The following is a 19862-nucleotide window of genomic DNA, read 5'->3' on the forward strand; positions in this document are numbered from 1 at the left end:
TTGATGCATTGCGAACCCGTCTGGACCGTTTTTAAACGCGTATAAGCTAATAATGACTAATTTATTCCTTGTTTTAGGAAGTGTAGATACGTATGAAGGTATGTATGTATTTATGTATGAATATAGGTTGTATGTATGAATGAATGTATGTTTGAATGTATGTATGTAGGTGTGTATGTAGGTAGTATGTATATGTACGCAAGTGAGTATGTACGAATGTATGCATGTATGTAGGTTTGTGTGAAGGCATGTAATAGGTATGTATGTATGTAGGCACGTACGTACGTATATGGGTATGCACGTATTTAGGCACGTACGTATATATGTAGGTACGTATTTATGTAAGTAGTTATGTGTGAACGTATGTATATGTATAAGTATGTATGAAAGTATGTATGCATTCAACGAAACTGAGTACTAACGAAAATAACAGTGTGCCTGGTGAATGAAGTGTAACGCAGGAATAACATAGAAGTCTCACTAAGGATTGTATGATCAAATGGAAAGCTGGGATGTAAAGAGTTAACGGAACGAAGAGTAAATGTAAATAAATCTTGTATGTTTATAGTGCATACTAATGTTATGAATTTTATGTGGTGAGCGCAGGTAATATCGGTCATCAAGGAATAGAGATCGAGGACTGAGTCACAAGACAGATTGTACGGGAACGTTGGTGAATGTAATGTAGTAAACTCATGTTATATTTTTTAATTGTAAATGAGTCGATTGATGACTTTCTGCAAAAGAGTTATGTTAAAAATGAAATTTTAAGTAAGTCAAGGTATTTATAAGGAAAGAAATTTTATGGCTTAAACTTCCGCTGCGACTTTTTGTCAACAACGTGTTAGGGTCTTACACTTGCTCCTCGATATTGGTTGTAATAACCCTCGGTGGTATGTGCTGGAACTAAACTCTACAGTCTACGTTTAATTCTAAGAGAATTTTAAATCATTGAATCTTGATATTGATTTTTTGTTGCTGTCAGCTTTAATTCATCCAGCGAAACGTGATTTGAGTTGCAAAGCTGGGTGGAAAACATTAGTTTGGCCGCATCGACGGAGTGGTTGTGGTGGTGGTGGGAGGGTGGAGGACGGTGGCAGATGGTGTGGGCAATGGATGGTGGGTGTTGTTGGTGGTGGTAGGTGTGTTGATGGGAGGTGGTGATGAGATCTGAATGCTGAATAGTGGTGTGTGTGTATATATATATAATTATAATAATAAATCTTAAAAATATTTTGTTTTATTTTTAAATAATATTAAACAAAGGGGTAAAAAGACTAAAATACCCTTGGGTAACCAGATTTAACAAGAAAATCTAACTGGGTTAAGGCTAAAGGACGTAACCTGCAACAAAATTCCCTGTAAAGGGGCAAAAGCTGTCAAAATTCGTTGAAAAGGACACCGCCTGCAACATGGTGTTAAGATAAAGGACAAAACATTTAATTTTTCCTACTTTTAATGATGGTTGTGAGTGAACGAGAGAAAAAATATTAAAAAAAAATATATTATTTAATTGAAAAAATATAAAAAAAGTAGTGATCATGTTTAATGTAATTATATGAACAGAAATAAAGAATACAATATAAATGATCTAAGGAACTCACTCACAAATATACTAACCGATCATCCTCTTACAACCTAAGATCTAAGAGAATTCCTATATCACGCCATATGATATTTATGATTTTAAAACAAGTTTAAAATTTTCACCAATATTTCATTTCATTTCATTTGATTCCTTATAACCAATGAATAGTGACTCACTATATTACCGGGAAACACTTTTTACTCTTTTGAGTCTAAAGAAAAGAGAAAAGATAATTAATAAGATAAAAGAAATATCATTTAATTGAACAAAGATATATAGAATGAACTTGGCATGAGAGTTTTAAAAGATAAACAAAGTTTAGTTAGATAAAATGTGTTTTTTTTAGCGAAATTACAAAAGGATTTCAATGTGAATACTCTAAAAGACAAAAACAAACCGAGGTATGAATACTCCAATTTCACAAAGGCATATATGGAGAGAGAAGGTGTATATTTTTTTTTATAAAACTTTAGACAAGATCTAGTGAGAGAAAGGTATAACTCTCCCCGCCACAATCTATAGTTACATAGATAGATACACACACATATATACCTTCCTCCTATCTCTCTTTATGAATCCTAGGTTTCTTTTTCTTCCTATTCCTATTAATCTCCTTCAATTCTCACTAGCCCTTCTTTTTAGACTTGCTCCGATAAAGATCAACAAACCATCACAACACACTTATAATTATATGCATCCTATGTAGTAGATACAGATACATAAAAAATATACATATATACAGAGAGAGAGAGAGAGAAGCGTTTTCAGTTTGATCAGTTGTTTTACTACAGTAGGGTTTTTCTCACCGGAAAAATGTGGGATCTAAACGGGTCACCCGATCTAAGAAAAGACCAAGAAGAATCCAACGGTTGTTCTTCTTCGGTGAATGAACAAAACAATAACAAAGGTAAAACTGTCGGTGTTGGTGTTGGATCCGCGTCGAATTCCAGCTCCTCCGTGGTGGTTATGGAGGGAGACAACGGCTCCGACGATGATGATTCAAGAAAACAAAGCAAACAGCCGGTGACCCATCAGTTCTTTCCTGTGGACGATCTTGAAGTGGGTCCCACCACCTCTCTTACAGTTGGTACTATGTCGTCGTTGCCGGCGGCTCACTGGGTCGGTGTACAATTCCGGCAGCAGTCTCCGGTGGGGTTTGTTGCTGGTGGCTCCGGTGGTTTTGTTGGACCGCCAGAGATTCCCCAGCCACTTAAAAAAAGCCGGCGTGGACCCCGGTCTAGAAGCTCACAGTATCGTGGAGTCACCTTTTACCGACGAACCGGCCGATGGGAATCACACATATGGTTCATAAATTTTTTTCCCTTTTTTTATTATTTTGTTTATTTTTATGAATTTTTGTTGTTATAATATTTTTGTGTTTAAATTTTGTTTTGATGATTTAGGGATTGTGGGAAACAGGTGTATCTTGGTATGTCTTATATTGTTTGAACTCATGCTTTTAAAAATAACTTTGAATGGCTAATATTAATATTAATATTAATATTTATTTCTTCATTTGTAACTCAGGTGGGTTCGACACTGCACATGCAGCTGCACGGTGAGCATAATCAAAACCCTTTTTATTTATTTTCTAATTTTTTTATTCTTTATGAGTGATTAAAATTAAAGTGCCTTTAGGGTTCAAGTGTAACTAGATATATATATTATTTTTGTAGTGCATATGATAGAGCAGCTATTAAGTTCAGGGGGATGGAGGCTGACATAAATTTCAGCTTACAAGATTATGAAGATCTGAAACAGGTTGGTGACACTTTGTGTGTTTGTTTTCACTTTCACAGTGTTTTTTGCATTTCTTCTTTGTGTTGTCTTATTTTGAAACATGTTTTGTTGTTGTTGTTGTGTTAAAAGAAAACACATACAGATGCACATAGCCACAAGTTTTACTTTCAAGTATTATAAGCCTGTAACAACGTGTTATGTTCTTCGTTCGAAACAGAAACGTAGAGCACAACACATTGTTTAGCGTGTGATAAAAAGTTGAAGCAAGTATTTTAATTTGTTTTTTTGCGAACATTTGTGGTTTTGGAAATAACAAAATTAATACAACAGATGAGGAATTTGACAAAGGAAGAATTTGTGCATGTGTTACGGAGACAAAGTACAGGAAGTCCAAGAGGGAGTTCAAAATATAGAGGAGTTACTTTGCACAAATGTGGTAGATGGGAAGCAAGAATGGGCCAATTATTAGGCAAAAAGTATGTGTTTTTCTAGCTTTTTAACTTGTTAGTTGTTTAAAAACCAATTCACAATACTTTGATCTTAAAATGTATCATCAGAGTGACAAAATTTTGTTTCAGTGAAAGTTTTTTAACTTGTACTGTTCTACACAGACCATTGTTCTTACAAAAGTGACAAGAAAGTGTTATGTTTTGCTGAAACATTGGTTTAGACAAATGATATTAAAAACAATAGTATTACAATTACTTTTGCTTTTATAAATTTGATATCAAAAACCCTAACTTTCTCTTTCAAGTAAAACGTTATATTCTTATTTTAAGTTCATATTTTTGTTTGAAAAATGTGAGATTTATAGTTATTTTTTTTAATACAGGAGTGTATTTTTCTTATTTATAAATTTGGTATGTTATCTATAACCCAAAAAGATATCAAATATAATGATAATAATATCAAATTGCAAAACATCAAACGTATAATAAAAATATCTTGTTTTACAAGACAATTGATAAGCAAAAAATTATTTGAAAACTAACCTTATAAAGAAGGGGTACTTGTTTTTCCATTTATATATAAAGCTGGCTACCAATGGACTATGTCTACACCTATCTACCTACTTCTATTCATTTCATCAAGTTAAGTCACTTCAAAACACATAATTCAAAGGGAAAACCACGAAATTGGCCACTGCAACGCCGTCTTTGCGAAAATGGCCACCGGACACCCCTTGACGAGCCGGTTCAAAATCCTGAAACGGCACATGAGTTTTTTTTAACGGCCGTCCACTCCCCGCTTGACACGTGTCCGACAATCCCTGAAACGGCTTGAGAAGGATGCTGTGAACGCCACGTGGCTGAGAATGTGGAAAGATCTTAGCCAAGCCGTTACAACCGGCTCATGTGGAAAGATCTTAGCCATGTTCCTTCAACGAGCCAAGCCACGTTCTTACAAGATAGCCAAGCCGTTTCCGTACGATCTGGCCAAGCCGTTACAGCTGACATCCGAGCCGTTTCCGTGAACTAGTTGTGCCGTTTTAGCTGGCTCCAAGCCGTTTTAGCTGCGGCCAAGCCGTTACAGAAGGTCCGTGCCGTTTCAACACATTGTTCGAGCCGTTTCAGCTGGCTCAAGCCGTTTGAAACCTTTATATTTAGTGAGTGGCCGTTAAAAATTTTTCCCTACATTTTTGTATTAGTTTTTTCAACATATTTGTTTAAAGTTATAAAAACATTTGGCATTTTGTAAAAGAAAGTTTCCAACTTAAAATTATGAAGATTCGTTTGGTTGTATACACTGGCGGAAAGTGGGAAATCGTTAACGGAAAGTTGGAGTATGTTGCTGATGCTGATTCAAGTAGACGTGGTTTAGAAATTGAACCCAACCTTTCATACACCGCTCTTTTAAGTAAACTGTCAAACATTTGTAGTTCTACAAACATTACGAAGTTATCTTATCGGTTGTCTTCCTTTAGTGATCCCATAGATATAATAAACGATGAAGATCTTGCAATTTTTTATAATTTTGCTATGGAAAATATTTTTGAAATTTATAAATTATATGTGATTGAAGGGTTTGGTGTTGGATCATCTGGTTTTTCAAGTCCAAAAAAATTTTTAGTTCCTGATTTAAATTTCTGTACTGATGAAGAAAATTATGATGTTGTAAACGACTCCCAACCAAATCCTGATAATTCTTTCGAAAATTGTTCGCGATCTTCATCAATTACTTTTGAACCAGGTCACGTATTTAATAACAAAGAAGACATGAAACTTGAATTGGGAAAAAAATGTTTGTTAGAACACTTTGAGTTTAAAGTAGATAGATCCTCTAAAACTCGATACCAGGTGTCATGTTTGGTCGACGGTTGCGGTTGGCGTTTCCGTGCAAGGAGTTTTGGAGATAGTGGGGTGTTTTTTGTTAAGAGTTTTAACGATAAACACACGTGCTCGAAGACGCTAACGTACCCACATGTTCGTCAGGCAAACCCACATGTTGTTGCTCATTATTTAAAAGAACCTTTAAAAGACAGTGGAAGAATATATCGTTGTAATGAAATAGTGAAAGATTTTAGACAGAGATTCCAAGTTGAGATAACCACTAGTCAAGCTTGGCGTGGAAAAAGTCTGGCACTAGAGCTTTTACAAGGATCAAGCAGAGAGTCGTTCGCAGAACTACCACTTTACTGTTACAATCTTGAGCGGGCAAATCCTGGTTCTGTTACACATATCAAGACTGATCACGAGCGTCGGTTTGAGATGGTCTTTGTCGCGATTGGTGCTGCGGTAAGTTATAGCATTATCTGTTTTTATTTTGTTTCGACAAACTACATGTTCTTGACTCTTTTTAAATAATTTTGTTTCAGATTCGTACCTTTATATGCAATTTAAGACCGGTGGTGATCATTGATGCTGCACACCTAAAGGGTGAATTTAAGGGGACGTTATTTTTAGCTGTTGGAATGGATGGAAACAACCAAATTTTACCAATTTCCTACGGAATAGGAAAATCAGAGGATGGTGAATGTTGGACATGGTTTCTGTCAAAGCTTAAAGAATGTATCGGTGAAATACCTGAAATGGCCATAATTTCGGATAGAGCGAATTCTATACATCTGGCTGTTAGAAACGTCTTTCCACATGTTTATCATGGGTTATGCTGTCGTCATTTAATGATGAACCTACGTTTACCCTCTGATAAAAAAAAAGAAAATGAGAAGTTGTGGTGGAAGACATGCAAATCGTACCGATTGTCTGATTTTAACGAGTCATTTAATGCTCTTTGTCTTGCCGTTCCTAGAGTGCGACACACTCTAACAAGTATTGGGTTCGGTAGATGGGCACGGGCGCATTGTCCAGGCAATCGATATCATTATATGACATCTAACAGCGCGGAGTCTATTAACGCTTTATCTAGACACTCGCGTAAAATGCCGGTAACACAACTCTTAGAGTTCTTCCGGCAATCTGTACAAAAGTGGTTTTACGATCGCCGTTTGCAAGGTATACATGAAAAACATTTACTTACACAGTGGGCACAGAAGAAAATTTTTAAAAAAATTGAAGGGTCTAGAACATGGACGGTTGCTGGGATTGAGTTAAACAGTTATTCTGTTGCAGACAGTGGAAAGGGGGGTTTAGTGGACTTTGTTAATGGAACATGTAGTTGCCGAGTTTGGCAGGTTTCTGGTTTACCATGCGGGCATGTTATCGCCGTTTCAAAATTTTTAGGTGAAACCGACTGCAGTAAGTATTGCTTCCCGTGTTACTCCAACGAAGTCTATAAGAAAACTTATGAAGAAGCGATTTATCCTCTCCCGCATAGATCTGAATGGGAGACTCCAGAAGACCTTATCAATCTTCAACCGCCACATATGACAAAGCGCCAGGCTGGTCGTCCTCGAGAAAACAACCGAATCTTATCCCGCGGGGAAGAACCTACTCCCCTCTATTGTTCCCGATGTAACTCATATGGTCATCATCGGGATGTATGTCGGCAGCCCATGCCGTCAGAAGTTCGTACTCGCAAACACCCAGACAAAGGGAAAGGGAAAGAAACCGATAATCCTGATGATTTTACACAATCTCCTGCTGATTATATGTATCCGTCTTTCAACTTGGGAGACTTTTAATACTTTATTAATTTATTTTGTGAAATTTAATCTAACTTGTCTAGTAACTAGTTGCATATTAATATTGAAAATCATTTCATTAAAATATGTTATTAATTTTTTTTTATATTACATGCATACATAGAACCATTAAACATTAACAGGTGTGAAGCGCCCGGTGTAGAGTTCATCTGCCATGTACCGTCTGTATCTGAAACAAGCATCCTGAAGGTTTCCTTCGGTCCATGTTAAAGAACGATTCCAAATAAGTTTTTCTATTAGCATACATATGATGACTCCTGAATTTCTGCCAACACGATTTGTTTGAGGAGGCCACACGAAATCCCCTACTATTTGCATGGAACGCGTCTCATTTATTCCTGACTGTTGCCAGTACGATATACGTCCGAGAAACCACAAAAATAAAGATTCAAATTCTAGAACAATTTGATGTACTCTTCTGTGTACGCAAAATGAATCTCCGCAATTAATCGTGTCACAATTATTAGCAAAAAAAATTCTTAATTGTAGTGACTTTATATTTATTTTAAAAAGCAACCAATTTTGTTCGTTGTCCGGTATAGGAACGTATACCTGCAAAAAAGTGAATAATTTTAGGTTCTAAATCAACGGTGTAAATTTAAAAACAAAAATTATTAGCAAAAAAATACTTTCCCAAAAATTATATCAAACACCTACAAGTTCTTATTTAAAAAAAAAAAAAAACAACCCTGACATTTATTATCTAATAACCGGAATGGTCTTCCGCTTCAGAATCATACTCTACCCCTTCTTCCATTTCCGCACGATAAGCTTCAAAACGCACTTTATCGTACAGCCGTTCGAAACAAGATTCGTCGTCTGAGTCTGACTCTTCGTCAGCATTAACCGCCAAATTTTCTTGTGGAATAATCTGGTCCAAAGGAAGCTGTTGTTCATCGTGATTAGGTAACGGATCAACCGCCTCACACTGAACATAACCCGTAAATGGTGCTTCACGTGTTGGCTGTTGCACCGGGTTTGGGGGGTTACGAGTTTGTGAATTATTTGGTTCGGGGTTATCTGGGGGTGGGTTTGGGTGGTTAATCGGTTGGAAAATGTTGACGTTGATATGAACGTTTACATGAATGTTGATTTCTTGATTTGCCATGAGGTAGAAAAAAGAGGTAAAAAAAAAGGGGATGCAGTTGAGCAGTGAACCAAGATGTGTTTAAATAGGTGTGGAGTAAGAGTGGGAGTCGTGTTCATTTAATAAAAAACGGATATAATAAAGTAGAAAAAAAAAATGATAAAGCCTACCGTATCAATTTCCCAGAATGGAGGATATGTTGCTGTAGAACCATCTGCGTATCTGGTTGCATCAATATCTTGTTTATGTAACATGTCGAAGAAATTTGGCGGTAGAACTGTCCAACGAATATCGTTTGACGACAGCGTCCTTGCATTCTCTCGTTCACACATGAGTTTGTTACACCATGCTTGTACGTGCTAAAAAATGATGGTAATTTACTTATTACAAAAATTATGAAACAGATTTTTATTACGAAAAAATTTATTATTAAGGTACCGTTTTTTGAATAAAACCTGCTCCAGTAAATCCAAGCAGTCCCCCCCACCAATCCTTTCCTAGTGGTGTTAACCCCGTGTAAGAAGAATAGCAACTAGGATTATCTCCTTCGTAGTAAAATTCAAGAACATTTGGAGACCATTGGCGATCCCAAATCTGTTGATTGTTGGAAACGGAAGGAGGAATACTTGTCATTGGTAATGGAGGATGTCACATGTGTAATAAAGGTAGAAGGGACACACATATATATATATATACATATAAAGACTAGTAGAAAAATATTTAATGTTTTTAAACCAAAAAAATACAATTACATTTCTAATACGGGATCATCATCATCATCACCAAGTTTGTTGTCAGTTGTTGAATCTGGTAACACGGAATCATAAAATAGTAAAGCAAGTTGACGTCGCATACGTTCCGCTGTTTTCTGAGTATCTTTATCATTGTTCAACGGTTTTTTATTTATCAACCTATCAAGAAATATGCATACCCAAACCCCACAGTCTCCCAAAACTCCGGACTGCTGAGGAGCATCGGTTGCATAAATAACTCGGAAAGGGTAAGTTAACGGTAATGGTCTGTGGGCATTGTAACCATGAATTCGTAGCCAGTGGTCAAACACAAAATTTATATGACACACCACATCCGTTCTTTCCTTTTCGTAACCATTTAAATAGCTGAAAGAGCAACAAATTAACAAAGTTAGTAACATGTATGTTGGAGTACTAATAAGTTAAATCTGTCTAATACCTGTCGTATATCGTTAGCGTGTAATTGAGAAGATTGAAAACGCCTAAAAACCAATGAGCACCTTCTATAAACAACGGTACGTAAACCTATATAATTAGTAAGCAAAATATTAAATTAATTCAATACGAAATACATTTATTCAGTAATTAATAAGTTGTCGTTCAACATTACCTCGTCAACAGTATGTATTGATGGAAAAGGGTCAACCTGCCCAGTAAAGTAACCTTTACAGGTATGGTCGACGGACGTGTACCGAAAATAATTTTGAAAATATGGGGGTAGAATACTCCACCGATCATTTTCATTTCTTGAATGATACATGTGGATCATCCACCCAAATATATGCTGTCAAACATTATAAAGTTAATTACAATAAAATATACAAAAAAATATAAATTAATTTTTTATTACTTACATCATCGCTTAACCAGCCTTCACCGTCCATGCCCAGCAACGACTCCCAAAATTTTGGACCGACAGAATTCCCAACTATTAGGGAAAGATGTTGACTGCCGCAATTTGGATACCAATGCTTGATAAAATCAATTTGTCTATCCTCGTTTCTTGACCTTTTGGCTTTTATATCTTTCAATTTTTTAAAAGCCACATACGGGGATAGCATAGCTGCTGCGGGCTTTACAAGCCTTTCCGACCGTCTCAGTTTGACGATTTCGGGATCCTCATTCTACAAAAATTGTATATATGTATTAATTTCACTATCTAAAGAATAATTTCATTAACTTTCATTTACAAAATTAATACTAAATTTTTTTAAATTTATACTACTAATAAAAATATGATAAGTAATTAAAATAAAAATATTGGAAAAACTTACAAAATCTTCATTCACCATCGGGCTCATAGAGACGTGGTAGGCATTATCGTAATTGATAAATGAATCGGCAACAGCCTACAAGAAAAGCATAACAGGTAAATTAACAGTTATTGGTGGATATTGTTATTATAAAAAAATTAACCTTACATTATCACTCTGAGTGTGTGCCTCTTCTTTTGGTGTTCGTACGGTCACCGGAGTCCTGACCGTTTTTTGCTTTGGAGAACATCGATATGATTGAGAAAACTCTCCCATGAACATATTGGTAAGTCTCCGGTTGTTCTCTAGCAGCCTCTCGTCCAAGACTGATTTAAACTTTGAAATCAGGTCATCCTCGTAATTTGATCGAAACGGGGTCGGGGGGGGATCAAAATTCTGTTGTGGAATCTCATCTCGATCCGTTGCCTGATTATAACCTTCATTGGTCCCATCGGAACCAAACAGAGCCCCCATTACATTGGCAAGCTGTTCTTGTGTGACGACACCTGGGGCGGCCTGCATTTCTGGTTGATTTTGACCCGTGAATCCGGTGGGCATTTGAAAGGGTATTTCTGTGTGCATTTGAATGGGTATTTCTGTGGCCCTTTCAACCGGATTCTCGCCCGGCATTGCACTGGCATACAGCCGACGTTCAGCGTCTAAATAATCTGAACTAGACAAATACCACGCGCTTTGCAACTCATTTTCAGTTGGCAATATAACCAAAGACGGCCTATATTCACGTTTCTGCCAAAATGTTTCAAAAAAATCCCCAATTATTAATATATATTAATATAAACAATAAAAAAGTGTATGTTTATTTTTAAAGTATATTTAAAGATAAAATGTATTACGGTTGCAGCTGTTTGTAGCAATGAATTGACACTGATCCTCATAAACTTCTTGCCTTCTTTCCATCCCAAAAATCTGGGAATCGTCTGACCTTGATACCATTCCCTTGAATTCTTAAAATGAGGAAACGTCTCCAACACCCACATCTACACAAGAAAATTTATTTAAGGGTTATTTATATTTAATTTTATAAGTTCTCAAAAATAACTATATTCATAAACATTTACGGGTACCTTGAACGGCCACACAAATCCAGCTAAAGAAAAACCTTTAGCTTCATCCATTTTCCGAGTGGACAAATTGTATATAGCATTATAAGTACTTTCCCAAAAATAATTACCCCACGGATATTGTCTGAATTCATCTAAGTTATCCACAAGGTCTAAAAGCATATTATCAACTGCATTGGTTTTTTGCCAACCCAAAAAACCTTGACCGATTAACATTAGAAGACATATCCTCGTGCGGTCAGCATCATCAAAACGGCCAATGTCACCGAACATGTTCATTATCTGGCCAAAATTAACAGTTGATCCAGCTCCAAAGTATTTGTTCCTAAATGAGTTCGGATGGTCTATAGGTGACCAGGAACTGTGGCCAAAACGTAGCCCCGTTATTAAACAAAACTGTTTCGGGGTGAATGTAAATAGCTGCCCTCGTAATTTATACGAAATCCCAATACGGGGAAAAGGCGTCGGTATTTGTAGCTGTGCAACGCCATATAAAAGAAGGCTATCGCATATGGTGCACCTATTATCTAAGAATGGACCGAAACAAGTTTGCCTAATAGCTGATTCAACCGCCGGAGTCAGCACTTGACGCAAATTTTTTAAAACCAACCACTTCTCTCGAACTTTAATAGTTATTTGCTATATAAAAAGAGAAAAAAAATTAAAAACAGCATACGAATTCAATTAAAAAACTTATCTTTATTTTATCGGCAACATTTTACCGGGCACAAAGGGGGGTCCACGAAAGCATCTTGCATCTCTTGATCGTTTGGTATATTCTCGAAAGCATTCGGCATGTTCTCGTGTCCGTTGAAGTCCATAGTGGGGGCCCACAATTATTGTCGAAGAAGTCAGTGGTCCCGGAAGAGTCAACGATGTTTCGGATGTTGAAAGTTGCGGTCTTCAACTCCTTTGCTTTGCTCCAACGTGGTGAGTTGCTTTGAAAATGACAAAATGAGGAAACGGCATTGTTGACCCGATTTGAATTTTCGTTCATGTGGGGAATAGTTGTTTATTGGAACACGCGCCGTGAAACGGCTCAACCTGACGTCGGAAACGGCACTACTTGACAGCGGAAACGGCTCGACCTTAAATCGGTAACGGCTTAAACTGACAGCAAAACGACGCGCCTGAAACGGCTTGCTGTAGCAGAGGAAACGGCACGGCGTTGCAGCTGTAACGGCTTGAAGTTGCAGTGGAAACGGCTCGGCCTGTCGGTAACGGCATAAACAAGAAACGGAAACGGCTTGGATATTACTTTATTGAGGCACGTGCCACGAAACGGCTCGGCCAGTTATATGTAACGGCTCGGGCAGTACCTTTATTGAAAGTTGTGATGAAAACTATTAAAAAAACAATTATATAATAAATTATTTTCAAGTTAAATAAGATCAAAAAATTTTCTTAGAACGACACTCATAGCACTTGAAACAGTCTTAAAACCAATAATGGCTGACAAAAACAACGTATACTGCTCTCAACCAGTTAGTAAATCATCAACGTGGATTCTTAAGAAATGGAGAGCACCCAGACAGTCCGGTGAATCTTCCTCGTCTGAAACCGTCGTGCCGGAAGAAAACAATTTTTTAAATAACCGTCAAAGCTTGCACTTAAAGAGAGCCGGAAGATGGGCAATTCCAGACGACGAATCTGAGAATTGGTCAAAAGATGTTGCAACATTTTACAGTACTGGCGACGCCCCATTCTGTTATTCAGCTGTTTTCACTCGTTATGTGGAGTTGGACAAAACATTTTGGGGTACTTTGTTAGGCTATCGTTGTAATGGCTACCTAACAGCAACGGTAATTTCATTATAAATTTTTTATTATCAAAATTTGCATTTTTTCGTGTTTATTAATATATAAATAATCATTAAACAGCATATTGAGGGATGGACTGGACGACTAATGGCTTGGAGAAACAGAAATTTACAAAAGGATCCGACGTTAAATTTGCGGTGGACAATTCTCCCACCTCAATTCTATGACACGTTACTACAATCGGTTCCTAAAAGCGTGGTTGGTTATGGAAATGGTAAAGTAAACCCATTTCCTTCATTTGTTGACGTGGATTTTGTGTTTTTCCCACTGTCGATTGACAATAACGAATGGATGTTAGTACGGTTAGAGTTGGCGTCCCAGGAATTAGTTTTGTACCCGTTTGAAAACTTTTATGGACGAGGAGACAAATTTAGGGCAGTTATTATTCCACGGTTGACGAAGCTTAAGGTGTATTTAACTGGGTTGCTTGTGCATTTGAAGTATTGGAAAAAGACAGGAAAACCAGAATGCTGCATAACTCATGAGCTAAACGATAACTACGTGATTTCTAACAGGTCAATCGTAGGAAATGAAGCTGTCTATCTGTGTATGCTTATGGAGCATCTGGTTACAGACAAACCCATTAACATTACTGGAGACGTTAAGCAAATATGTTTGTCATATAGACGATTCATGGCTGATAAACTGTATTTTTGGCGGTGTTTACCACGCCCAAATGTAGTTAAATAAAAAAACTGTTCTTTGTAATATATTTTTTAATTTAATATTAAATCTTCCAATTTTACCCTTTTCAAACCTATAAATACATACATTACTCCCTCCTATTAAACAACATTCTCATCCCAAAACTTCACACTAACAAAATGGACTCTTGGACCGACGAGGAAGATATTGCTGCTGTCTTTTCGTACATTGCCGCTCGTGAACTGGGCACTTACTCAGTTTCCGATCCTGCTTTCTGGGAGCAGGTTTTCAACAATTTCTGCATTCACCTACAAGAGACGTCCCGAAGCGTCGAGGCGTTGATGACTCGTCTTTCTTTGGTACGCTTTAAATGTACACGTTTTCTAGGAAGGTGCAAAAATGTGAAAAAAAATAATCCGAACATGGAAGAAGAAGAGATCATACAAGAGGCCCTGCTAGACTACGCAATACTTTACGACGAGGACTTTGAACACCTTTCAGTGTTTGAAAGTTTAAAAATTTATCTGTAATTCACGAAAGAAGTTTGTAATATTCTATCGTGCAAGTTAATGTTTGGGCCAAAGAGCCGTTTGGCGATATGCAACGTGCAAAAATAAATTAATATTTTAATTAATTAAACTAATAAATAAAGTTAAATAAAAATAGTAAAAAACGGCCCAAAACAAGCTACATAGTTTGGGCCCAAGAACCCACAAAGTTTTAAAACAGATAATTTTAAAATTTATTAATTAATAAGTTAACTTATTAAACTAATTTAAGAAAGTAAAATAATAAAAACGGATAAAAAGGGGGTTCTTCTTTAAAGAAACGGCCCCTCCGTGGTTCGAACCTGCGCCCATTGTGTGAAAGCCAAACATGTTAACCAGTTTATCCTCCTACTCGGAGCTGGTAACAATGTTAACTAATTAATTTTTATACAGTACTTTAAAACGGCCCAGTTGACAATTATTTTCAGTCCACATTTGGGCCAGGTTGGGCTTCACGTTGGGCTTAACGTGACAACTAGTTGCAGTCCACTATTTTAATTAATAAAAACGGATAAAAAAGGGGGTTCTTCTTTAAAGAAACGGCCCCTCCGGGTTCGAACCTGCGCCCTTTAAGTGAAAGCAAAACATGTTAACCAGTTTATCCTCCTACTCGGAGCTGGTAACAATGTTAACTAATTTATTTTTATACAGTACTTTAAAACGGCCCAGTTGACAATTATTTTGAGTCCACATTTGAGCCAGGTTGGGCTTCACGTTGGGCTTCACGTTGGGCTTAACAATTAGACTAGTTGCAGTCCACAATTGGCAGATAAAAAAACTTTTCGTCGTGGCAGTTAACAAAACTTATAAATTTATAACATGCAAAACTTTAGAACATGCAAAACTTTATAACATCCAAAATATTTTTTATATAAATATTAAACATAAACAAGTCAAAACACTAAACAAAACATACTAAAACATAAAAACACTAAAAAAAACATACTAAAAAAAAAAACTAAAAATAAATCCTAATAGCCTCCCACTCCGAAACATGCTTGAAATCCTGTCCCTCGTCATGACGATAGTTGATCAGCGCCACCGCCTTCTGATCATCCTCTTCAAGGTCGGGCATCTCTCTCTCCACCCTCTGGAAATAGCGGTCAAACCTCTCGCATTCCAACCGGACCACACGAAACCTAGAAGATAAGGCGTCCACGCTTCGGTTATGGCCCGGACCACGAAGCTGTCCAAAAATTTGTTGAACACGGACCCAAAGGCCACCCTGTCCCCGTGGTGGAGGATTGGTCACTGCCTCCTCCCAGGCTTCGCACAAGGCGATGTCGTCAACTTCTGTCCACGAGTTTGCCATTTGAACGGATGAACGGAATGTATTGTCGAAATATAAAGACTGTTAACGTGGACGGCGTGGAGAAATGAGAAGTTGGGGGGGTTTATATAGTGGGTAATAGGTGTGGAAGTGATAATGGTTAGCCGTTTACATGGGAAGATGGAAAGGCAACGGGTAAAAAGCCCGTTTAAAAAGCCCAAAACAGTTTATTTAAACGGCCCAAAACAGTTTATTTATTTTTTTTTCCTTTTAAATTGTTACTGTATAGCCCATATAAAAAGCCCAAAACAGTTTCGTGAACTTGTTAGTGAATAGCCCGTATAAAAAGCCCAAAACAGTTTATTTATTTTTTTCTGTTAACTTTGTTAGTGAAAAGCCCAAATAAAAAGCCCAAAGCAGTTTCCTTAACTTGTTAGTGCACAGCCCGTATACATAGCCCAACACAGTTATGTATTTTTTTTTTTCGTTAACTTGTTTTGTGAACAACCCATATAAAAAGCCCAAATCATAAGTAAAAGTGAACGAAACACATAATTTTTATTACTAATTATTACAAATTACATAAAAGATAAAACATGAAAAAATTACAAACAAAATTTTTCATCGGAACCCTTTCTCATAACAGCAGAACCGGGTAGTAGAGAAAAAATCTCGGTCTCCAAGAAAGCAGTCTTCAGATAACTTGACCAAACCACTGCTTAGAACTTAGAACCTCCCCGAGAACAAATTGAAAGTTAGGAGTGAATCAAAACCCTTCTTCTGGAATTCCAGTCAAAACGCTTGTAGCAATGATAGAGATGCGTCTTTTGCTGGATAGTTCCATCCGGACTAACTGGGTAGTTAGATCCGGCATTTCTGAAGAGTAAGACACTCCAATATGATAAGCAATATCAAAACCTAATTTGATAACTAAAGCCAAGGAACACGTCACTAGCAGATACGTGTGATTTCATAAATATTTCATGCATTTGATACACAAAAACATCTATGCTAATAACATAAAGAAACCAAGATAACATTTTATTTGAGATTTAAGTGTGTTAGATGGATTCGTTAAACAAGCACACCAAAAAACAAGTGGGTATATATATAGTGAGAACATAACCTCAAACGCCATGAAAAACACGTTGAACCCGGTAACGGCTTGAACAACACATTGACCCGGCATTTGACAGCTGTACCGGCTTCAAATCAGTTCAAACGGCTTGAGCCAGCTGAAACGGCTCGAACAATGTGTTGAAACGGCACGGACCTTCTGTAACGGCTTGGCCGCAGCTAAAACGGCTTGGAGCCAGCTAAAACGGCACAACTAGTTCACGGAAACGGCTCGGATGTCAGCTGTAACGGCTTGGCCAGATCGTACGGAAACGGCTTGGCTATCTTGTAAGAACGTGGCTTGGCTCGTTGAAGGAACATGGCTAAGATCTTTCCACATGAGCCGGTTGTAACGGCTTGGCTAAGATCTTTCCACATTCTCAGCCACGTGGCGTTCACAGCATCCTTCTCAAGCCGTTTCAGGGATTGTCGGACACGTGTCAAGCGGGGAGTGGACGGCCGTTAAAAAAAACTCATGTGCCGTTTCAGGATTTTGAACCGGCTCGTCAAGGGGTGTCCGGTGGCCATTTTCGCAAAGACGGCGTTGCAGTGGCCAATTTCGTGGTTTTCCCTAATTCAAAACACACTTGACATTTTTCCTTTTCTGGCTTTACTTTTTTCCATTACACTAGGTACGTGTATTTGGGTCTGTTTGATACTGAAGATGAAGCTGCCAGGTAAATATGACAATTTATATTTTCAAAGGACTGATAAGTCATATGTTCTTTCATAAAGGGCTTAAACCAAAATATGTTCTATTTAGGGCTTATGACAAGGCTGCCATCAAGTACAATGGAAAGGATGCTGTCACAAATTTTGATCCCAAAGGATATGAAAATGAGTCCAATATTACTGGTAATGTTTTCATTTAGTTAATTATGTGCATTTTTAATAATTAGTTTGTCCGTTAAAAAGGGTATACTTTCAATGCAGAGTCTCCAATTAATAATAATAATGATAATAGTAATAACGCGTCTACGGATCACAATCTTGATTTGCGCTTAGGACAGAATTCAGGCCCGAATAGGCAATGTGATCAAGATCTTGGATTTAAACCCGCGGTATGTTTTATGTTTTTATCTCGGGGATTATGTATACATAGCTCACCTAGGTTAGTTTAAACATATTAAGGATAGTTCACCTAGGTTAGTTTAAACATGTTATGGATACTTGGATGTCTTGTGCATACAATGTCCCTTTGTTTTGTCTTAAATTAATGGCAAATTAGATTTAAATAATCCCAACTTTCTCAATTTGGCCGATAATAATCTCAACTCAGTTATTGGCCGATAATAATCCGAACTGGTTCATTTTTGTCCGATAACAGTCCGCCGTTAAATATAGCTTAACGGAGTTAAGCTTTTTTCCGAATTTCAAACTGATGTTTTATGGATTTTGATCAGAACGAGGATACGACTCGATTTATGTAAAACTCACCTCGAAACGATGCTTCAAACGGCTTAATTTTTGTTAATTGGAAGTTTAAACACCCGAATTGAAGCACCGTTTTCGTCGTTTGGGGTAGTATTTCGAGGTAAATTTTACATCAATTAACTCGTATCCCTGTTCTAATCAAAAGCCCTAAAACATCAGTTTGTAATTCGAAAAAAAACTTAACTCCGTTAAGCTATATTTAACGTAGACTATTATCGGCCACAAGTGAACCAGTTCGGATTATTATCGGCCAAATTGAGAAATTTAGGATTATTTAAATCCAATTTGCCTAAATTAATTTAGTTATGTTCTCTTACCTCTTGTCATATATTTATGTAATTGAAGACATTTGGAGCGGGGTGGAGTGAAAGCTATAACAAAACGGAGACATTGCAGCTTTTAAGTCAGACGCGTCTTCAGTCAGTTGGATCATTGGAAGGCAACTACGAGTCTCGTGGGCATGGACATCCAACGAGGAACGTTGACCAGTCAATGTTTCATATGTTACGCCTGCCATCCCATGGTTCTTTGAATCACCAAGTGAGTTGGAATTTTCTCTTGTTAATTTGCTTGTTCGAATTTCTTTAAACTTTCAAACATCGATCATTTAAAGTCGTTTTTAACATGATATGTTTGTAGACTGATCAGCCTTCGAGCAGCACGATGGTTGTAGGAGGAAACGAGTCGAACAAAAACAATGTACACATGTATGCAAATAGTGCTGCAGCATCATCAGGATTCCTACAACAAAGATTTAACATGAGACAACCAGCAGCCCCACCGTATACTCAAACTTGGCTGCACAACAGTGGCTATAGTACCACTCTTTCTTAAACTGTCACGTGAACCATAATATCCCAGCCTACCCACAAAGATCTTTTGTGTAAAAAAGATGCACACCCTCAACTTCAGTTTCTGTTTTGTTAGCATGTTTGTAAAGCTCAATGTTTTGTGTTAAGACTATCTTTCTAGCTAGCTAGGGATCAAGCTCTTCGAGAAGGTAACAAAGGAAGAACTATTCTCCTTCATTGCTTCCTTTGGATTTGATTATTCATTTTCAAACAAAAAAATATCAAAGAATTTAATGGTTTTGGATGGTTTAATTCCTTGGTGACTTTTACTTGTTTTTGTAACATGTTATGTCATGTTCTAGTTTTATGTAAAAACGGTAAATGTTTATACTTGGGTTGATTTAACACATGGTTAGAAAATCATATTAAGTATCTATGTTTAGTAAAATTGTTCAGGAATTCACTATTTATAAAATGCAATTCAGGTGAAGTTTTTTTATCTAAGAATTATTTTTAGTTTTATTTTCTTGAAGGTAATTTCTTTGTATAACTTAAATCGACTAAAAGATAGTTAAAATTTTAAGTTTATTGTTAAAAAAATTAGTGTCATCAAACTATTTTGGGTCATAAACAT

The 19862-nt window shown here is 37.0% G+C and overlaps 1 protein-coding gene and 1 long non-coding RNA gene across 3 annotated transcripts; one reads left to right on the top strand and one right to left on the bottom strand.

Annotated features, from left to right (window-relative positions):
* The first annotated feature begins 2047 nt into the window (after positions 1-2047).
* On the top strand, positions 2048-19543 carry LOC110878748 (AP2-like ethylene-responsive transcription factor TOE3). Of its 2 annotated transcripts, XM_022127111.2 has the most exons (10): positions 2055-2892; positions 2992-3017; positions 3116-3146; positions 3265-3349; positions 3659-3804; positions 17636-17680; positions 17767-17858; positions 17937-18064; positions 18783-18977; positions 19077-19543. In XM_022127111.2, the coding sequence occupies exons 1-10, from the start codon at positions 2402-2404 to the stop codon at positions 19269-19271; spliced, it is 1434 nt and encodes a 477-aa protein (XP_021982803.1). In that variant the 5' UTR covers positions 2055-2401; the 3' UTR covers positions 19272-19543. The 2 variants fall into 2 exon arrangements, with proteins under 2 accessions (XP_035833590.1, XP_021982803.1); XM_035977697.1 differs by lacking the exons at positions 17636-17680; positions 17767-17858; positions 17937-18064; positions 18783-18977; positions 19077-19543 and adding exons at positions 5853-6063; positions 6144-7424 and having other exon boundaries at positions 2048-2892.
* Positions 10377-10853, bottom strand: LOC118482159. The gene is made up of 3 exons (XR_004867504.1): positions 10691-10853; positions 10544-10618; positions 10377-10393 (listed from the first exon to the last, which is right to left on the bottom strand). It is a non-coding gene; the product is annotated as an uncharacterized LOC118482159 (long non-coding RNA).
* Positions 19544-19862: the final 319 nt, after the last annotated feature.

This window comes from Helianthus annuus, chromosome 9 (assembly GCF_002127325.2).
Source record: "Helianthus annuus cultivar XRQ/B chromosome 9, HanXRQr2.0-SUNRISE, whole genome shotgun sequence".
Classification (NCBI taxonomy): domain Eukaryota; kingdom Viridiplantae; phylum Streptophyta; class Magnoliopsida; order Asterales; family Asteraceae; genus Helianthus; species Helianthus annuus.

Excerpts from the sequence above, each read along its gene's own strand:
- LOC110878748 (XM_035977697.1), top strand. The coding sequence starts at position 2,402 with ATGTGGGATCTAAACGGGTCACCCGATCTAAGAAAAGACCAAGAAGAA. Across the intron at positions 2,893-2,991 it reads CGATGGGAATCACACATATG|GGATTGTGGGAAACAGGTGT; the intron begins GTTCATAAATTT and ends TTGATGATTTAG. Across the intron at positions 3,350-3,658 it reads ATTATGAAGATCTGAAACAG|ATGAGGAATTTGACAAAGGA; the intron begins GTTGGTGACACT and ends TTAATACAACAG.